Below are 7,198 nucleotides of genomic sequence, written 5' to 3' on the forward strand. Positions count from 1 at the left end.
GGCACATTGTACCCATAATTATTATACTTGTCAATGCCACATTTCTAGGTTTTAACCTTCCCCAAGCGCAGCACCCGCCCCCAGCGCAGCCCGTGTCCCCGCACGCAGAGGAGCCGATCACGGGTGGGAGGTGGATCCCGGAGGCCCCGCCCCAGGCCCCGCCCCCCCGTGCGCCCAAGCTCGATCGCCTGAGATCGGGGAATCGGGCCTCTCCTGGCGCCCTGGCAGCGGCGCGGGGCGTGGCTCCGGGCTGGATTGGTGACGCCTGGGCCCCGCGGGCGCCTGCGCAGTGGTCAAGGCCGAGCTGGCGCCGAGGGGCTGTGGGAGTGTCCGTGGCTGCTCCACCGCTGACGCCGCACCATGGCGGACGAGGAGCTTGAGGCGCTGAGGAGACAGAGGCTGGCCGAGCTGCAGGCCAAGCATGGGGTGAGCGCGCCAGCCCCTGCCATGCCCGGCCCCCGCGGGGCGCCGCCCTCGCCCGGAGTGGAGGGCGCGCCTCCCCCGGGGCCCGGTCCCCGGCGCTGCCCTGGCGGCCTCGTGGCCGGCTCCGAGGTGGCCTCCCCGCTTTCTCCGTCGCGAGGGGCACGGGAGGCTGGCGGCGGGGGCCGCCACGTGCCCGGGCGTTGGGGTGTGGGGTCCCCTGGCCTGGAGCGGGCTCGTCCTGGCGGGCCTGGATCCAAGCACAATCTCAGCTTTTGGAACCAGCAGCAGCCGGACCGAATTCAGTTTTTCCGGAATTCAGTTGTTCTGACCCAAGTTTAGCTGACAGGTATTGAGGGTCCGCTGTGTTCCCGGTGCTGAGCGCGCGGCGGGGTCAGAGGAACGCTCGCCCCGCCGGGATGACAGGGAGGGGCCGCCCGGGAAGCTTGGATGGATCAGACGCCCGGAGAGGCGTTTCTGATAGAGAGAGGGACGGGGACCTTAGGGACGGAGGGCGCAGTCTTTTGAGTTACCGTTGTCCCTAATACCGAGGCCCGTTTTATTTTACAGAAATTATCCCTACACGTAAAACACGGTTTCGTAATACAGGGATTCCCCTCCCCAGGGTGCTCTGTATTCCAAAGCGTTCTGTGAGGTTGTGATTTTAGACGCTCATCAAAACGTTGTAAGTGGAAACTAGTTCGTTGATTTCTATGAGGCCCAGTTTCTTCATTATTTGGGGAGTTGTTTCTACCACTGCAAGAGACTGTGATGTACAGGAAACAACGGAACCGTTCCTTTTTCCCCTCCCCCCCCATGAAATTTCTGTATTAAATTAAATTTTTTTTTTTTTCCAGGATCCTGGCGATGCGGCCCAACAGGAAGCAAAGCACAGGTATGGGCTGGAAACCTGAACTTTTTTTTCTTTTGCTTTAGTTATTTTAAGCAGGTGTGTGACTCAGATTTTTTGTTTTGCTGGAATGGTGATTTGGCCAAAATCATCCGCAGGGTATCTTCATTATTATTAGTTAAATAAACACGTGTGCAGCTCCACCTCAGACCTTGTATTGCAATTACTGGTTGATGTTTCTCTGCCAAACTGTGAGTACCTTAAAATGAGCCTGATAATAGGCAGCTGTGGCAGTTTCCTCGGATGTGGGGGTGACGTGAGTCCGGTGCCTCACTTAGTAAGTGCTCAATAAGTGTTAACTGTTAAACTATTCTGACTGTTTTATCCCAACACAGGGCAGAACACCTGAGACAGATGCAGGTAATTGATTCTGTGGCAGGTTTATTGAATGAGTATGTGATTACCTTATGCTACTGTTTTAAAATTGTGGTTAAAATTTCACCATCTCAACCATTTCTAAGTGTGTGCTTCAGTAGCGTTCACACTCTAGAATGTTTTCATCTTGCAAAACTGAAACCCTGAGGTTACTGGACAATTCTCCATTTCCCCTTCCCCACCTTCTAACTCCTCTCCAACAAATATTGATAGAGCACCTACTCTGGGTCAGGCACTGTGCTGGGTCTACAGAAATAGGAAGGCAGGGAGGGTTCGGGAGAAGACAGATGGTAAGAAGCATCTGGAGTAGTGATAGGAAGTAAAACGATGCGAATTTCATTGATTCTACCATGTACATCTTTAAACATATCTGAAATCAGGATGTCTTTTATAACGGATTGCTCTTGCCCCAGATTCTTCCAGAGGGGATTTACTTTAGACTGCCACCACTTGAGTCCATTTTTGAGACCACTGAAAGTTAAGTTCTCTGCTTGAGGTTTTCCCTTGCCTCGTCCCTAGTAGTGTGAATTCAGACACCAACCCTTTAAGACTGCACTTTTTTCTTCTTCACTCAGGGCCAGGTGCATGCAAGCTTTTGTACTGCCTCTTACTGCGTGGCAGATTTATTTCTTCTTTACCTTGTACTGAGAATGTTGCTCTTTGATACTCCAGTGGTGGGATCAGAACTCACTGCAGCCTCAAACTCCTCCTGGGCTCAAGTGATCCTCCCACCTCAGCCTCCTGAGGAGCTGAGACTACAGGCGTGCACCACCATGCCTGGCTAATTCTTTTAAACTTTTTTTTTTTTATAGCCTCGCTATATCACCCAGGCTAGTCTCAAACTCCTGGCTTCGAGTGATCCTCCCACCTCGGCCTCCCAAGATACCCCAGTTTGAATGGAGGTCTCTGTTAGACCTCTCATTTGTAGGGTGGGGTTTTTTTTTTTTTTTTCATTTTTAGAGATACGTAAAACCATGGTGCATCTTACAGTTGATGGCATCTTAGGGTTCTGCGATATAATGGATTGTGGCAGGCCAGGTGCGGTGACTGAAACCTGTAGACCCAGCTACTCAGGAGGCCGAGGTGGAAGAATCACTTGAGGACAGGTGAGCTGATCGTAGCTGCAGTGAGCTGTGATTGCACCACTGTACTCCAGCATGAACAGAGTGAGACACCCCCCTTTTTTTTTTTTTTTTTTTTTGAGATGGAGTCTTGCTCCGTCACACAGGCTGGAGTGTAGTGGCACAGTCTTGGCTCACTGTAACCTCTGCCTCCGAGGTTCAAGCGATTTTCCTGCCTCCACCTCCCAAGTAGCTGGGATTACAGGCACCTGCCACCATGCCCGGCTAATTTTTGCATTTTTAGTAGAGACGGGGTTTCACTATGTTGGCCAGGCTGGTCTCAAACTCCTGACCTCAAGTGATCCACCCACCTCGGCCTCCCAAAGTGCTGAGATTATAGGCGTGAGCCACCATGCCCGGCCTAGACCCCATCTCTTAAAGTTTGTGGCAGGGCTGCAGTAAAGAAGTAGCCTATGGAAATGAGCTTTAAGCCACATTCCATGAACCCAAGGGCCTCTGAACTGGGAGTAGATAGTGAGTAGACAGCCAGCCCTAGCTCTCCCTCTCAGTTGAGCCAAAGTATCTGTGCTCATTTGTTTTTAGATTCCTTAAAGGATTTCATTTGAAAGAAAAAAAACTTAAGTCCATGAGACCACTGTCCTGTGGACATGAACTACTTTCTCTTTGGGTAGGTAGGAAGAATTGAGGATAGTTGTAAAGTTATAATTTCATTCCCCTTCCCCACCCAGAAAAATAGAACTGAGAGTCTAAAAACATGGAATCTGGCTATAGCTTGGCCACAGTTACCTGTGTCTCTTTAGCATAGCCTCCTGGATCTCAGCTTTAAAAAAAAAAGATACAGATTCGTCACTTGGTCCTTCTAATTGCCTGAAATCCCACTATAAATTTCTAGCACCTGTCGTGCAATAGGTACTTAGGAATGTTGGTGATGGTGTTTGAATTGAGGCTCCACTCTGATGAAAAAAGCTCACCTTCCAGCCTGGTAGGTTCTCACCTGTGTAATATAAAGCTGGTTCTTTGAGGGCAAAAGGGGATTCTACTTAAATGTAGCTGCAGCCTTGTGTAGAGCAAGTACCATAACACTGTGTATACTGCAGGCCCCATGTGGAGACACTGGATGAGTTCTTTTTTGTATGTTCCAGGGGAATGCCGACAGCTTTGTTTTAATTGTGCTTGACCTATGTTTTTGTTGTAGGGAAGCAGAAATGAGAAACAGTATCTTAGCCCAAGTTCTGGATCAGTCGGCCCGGGCCAGGTGTAAGCATCTTTGATTTCATTTCCATAAAGTTAGCTTGAGTTAGTTGAATGGGGTGATTATATGCCATTATTCTTTTTTTTTTTGAAACGGAGTCTCGCTCTGTCACCCAGGCTGGAGTGCAGTGACCGGATCTCAGCTCACTGCAAGCTCCGCCTCCCGGGTTCACGCCATTCTCCTGCCTCAGCCTCCCGAGTAGCTGGGACTACAGGCGCCCGCCACCTCGGCCGGCTAGTTTTTTGTAGTTTTTAGTAGAGACGGGGTTTCACCGTGTTGGCCAGGATGGTCTCGATCTCCTGACCTCGTGATCCACCCGTCTCAGCCTCCCAAAGTGCTGGGATTACAGGCTTGAGCCACCACGCCCGGCCTATATGCCGTTATTCTTATCACTAGATGAAATATTTGCTTAGGCTGAAAACACTTGAGATTGTAAGAAATGCGAAGTTTATAAACCTAGAGAACTGTACTTTAAGCCCTATTAAAAGTACGAGGTCACTTCTCTTACCAAGATTTTCTCCAGGTGCATATTAGGTAAGATTTATAGGAAACTCATAGGGCCAATCACAAAATGTTGCTGGTAGTTGACATGGGTGATGGGGACTTAGGAACTTTTTATATGTGTTGTCAGTTTTAGTGTATGTTCAGAGTTGTTCATCATAATAAACCAAAACCTGTAGAAAGAAAAAATGAGCCAATCAGAATAAACTGGCATTTTCTGTGTTTTAACTGGAAGCCCAGTTTGAGTGTAGAAAAGGTGGCCACAGGTGGATCACCACCATTATGTATGTGTAATAGATAAACCGCTTTCCAGAGGGCAGTCATATATTTTAATGGAACAGGAAGCATGGTGCTTAGAATCTGAGAACCCAAGTTTCATCTTGGCTGGGCCACTACCCCCCACATGCCCATGTGGAGATTGGCATAGCTGAACTTCAGTTTTCTCATTTTTAAGAGGAGTAACAATACTGTCTTGCCCTACACTGGTTGAGAAACAAGCTTGTGAAGTGCTTTGGAAATGGCAATGCATAGTTTTAAGGTATAACGTAAGTGCATTTGATTTTAATGGTTTTTGCATATGTATTTTTTCTTTTTAGTAAGTAACTTAGCACTTGTAAAGCCTGAAAAAACTAAAGCAGTGGAGAATTACCTCATACAGATGGCAAGATATGGACAACTGAGTGAGAAGGTAAGCTTAGACTGCCTTGAGGAACTTTACCTGCTTTATCAAAACATGGCTTCAAAAGGTCAGCTGCATCTTCACTGGATTACAGAATTCTTGCTGACTCTTAGAAGAAATTGGAGAGAATAGTTATACCTACCTGAGAATTAATTGCCTTTCCTAAATTCCTCTGCTTTGCTGCTTTCCTGGCGTTGCTCTGGAACCTTGTTGGTGTCTGTGACTGTTAGGGTCAGCTAGCTTCAATTGCCCCTGCACTGGAAACAAGCTTTCTCAGTAACACCAATTAAAATACTACCAGTGTAAGTAGAAGGTGTGTTTTGCAGATGAGAAGGTGCTAAGATCCCTTGGATATGTTCTGTGTGTTGCTGTAATGCCATGAGGGGTATGTTCTGACAAACCTGACCTTTGAGATCCAGATGAGCCCCACCTGCCCTGAGAAGCCCTCTGCCGCCACCACAGCCTAACTGAATCAGTCCTGTCCCCTTAACCCCTTACACTGAGAACTGCTTGTGTATGTGTGTGTGTGGGCGGGGGGGGGGGGGGTGTGGGGAGCTGGTTAGGCTGATCATTTCCGAGTGTGACTTACCTCCTTCAAGGGGATGTTTAAGCTTCTCGGGCAGAAGTGGTTGTGTCTGTATTCCTGACACCAAACACAGTGGTATATGTGGTTGTCACACTCAGCTGGTGATGATAAAGGTGTTCCTAAATATCTGTTAGCTTTCAGTTTTCCTGAGGAAGCAATTTTATGGATACTTCCCCCTCCTCAAATGAGGAATAGCAGAGCAAATTTTATTTGGAGCTTAATCCAATAGTTATAACCAGTAGTTTCAACCTCCTTCCTTACCACTCCTTCCCTCCTGAGCTCTTTCCCCACACCTCAAAAAGACTACAAAGTGATTCCATCTGCAGAGGTAAATTCTTTGTTTAAAAAAGTACTGTTTTTCTTTATCTTTTCTGGTTCTCCTAGGTATCAGAACAAGGTTTAATAGAAATCCTTAAAAAAGTAAGCCAACAAACAGAAAAGACGACAACAGTGAAAGTAAGTGTCCCCAGATGCTCGTGGCAAATGAAAAGATGGATACTTTAAAGATTAGTGTTGAATATACATCTACCACACATTTTTCAGCCCAGAGACATTTTCCTTTTATAACACGTGAAAGTTGGGAGAGAAAGGCTGAATCTGTTGGGGGAGGGTTCCAATTTTTATAGGCTCTTGACTCCATTCCCACCCTTTCAGTTCACACTAAGTTGCTTTAAAGACACAAATGTCTTGCTAAAATTGGTAGAAATGTTCTTTTCTCAGAAAATGTGAGTTACTCTTTATTAGAAAGGTTCTGACACTCACTTAATTTTCCTCCCAGTTCAACAGAAGAAAAGTAATGGACTCTGATGAAGATGATTATTGAACTACAAGTGTTTACAGACTAGAACTTAACGGAACAATTCTAGTACAGAAGTTAAGATCTGATTAAATATTTACTTTGTTTATTGTCTATATGCCTTTTAAAAGAAATAAACTTGTTATGCAAATAAAATATTTGGGTAAGTTTTTTTTTATTTAAGTTCTAGGGTACATGTGCATAACGTGCATGTTTGTTACATATGTATACTTGTGCCATGTTGCTGTGCTGCACCCATCAACTCATCATTTACATCAGGTATAACTCCCAGTGCAATCCCTCCCCCCTCCCCCCTCCCCGTGATAGGCCCCGGTGTGTGATGTTACCCTTTCCGAGTCCAAGTGATCGTATTGTTCAGTTCCCACCTATGAGTGAGAACATGCGGTGTTTGGTTTTCTGTTCTTCAGATAGTTTGCTGAGAATGATGGTTTCCAGCTGCATCCATGTCCCTACAAAGGACACAAACTCATCCTTTTTTATGGCTGCATAGTATTCCATGGTGTATATGTGCCACATTTTCTTAATCCAGTCTGTCACTGATGGACATTGGGGTTGATTCCAAGTCGTTGCTATTGT

The 7,198-nt window shown here is 46.7% G+C and overlaps 1 protein-coding gene across 2 annotated transcripts; it reads left to right on the top strand.

Annotated features, from left to right (window-relative positions):
• Window positions 1-286: 286 nt before the first annotated feature.
• PDCD5 (programmed cell death 5) lies at window positions 287-6,751 on the top strand. 2 transcript variants are annotated; one of them, NM_001265692.1, is given in 6 exon segments: window positions 299-426; window positions 1,278-1,315; window positions 3,983-4,044; window positions 5,137-5,228; window positions 6,190-6,261; window positions 6,584-6,751. In NM_001265692.1, coding segments are annotated over 6 exon segments (375 nt in total). In that variant the 5' UTR covers window positions 299-360; the 3' UTR covers window positions 6,629-6,751.
• The last annotated feature ends 447 nt before the right edge of the window (window positions 6,752-7,198 follow it).

Source organism: Macaca mulatta, chromosome 19, assembly GCF_049350105.2.
Source record: "Macaca mulatta isolate MMU2019108-1 chromosome 19, T2T-MMU8v2.0, whole genome shotgun sequence".
In the NCBI taxonomy this organism is placed as follows: domain Eukaryota; kingdom Metazoa; phylum Chordata; class Mammalia; order Primates; family Cercopithecidae; genus Macaca; species Macaca mulatta.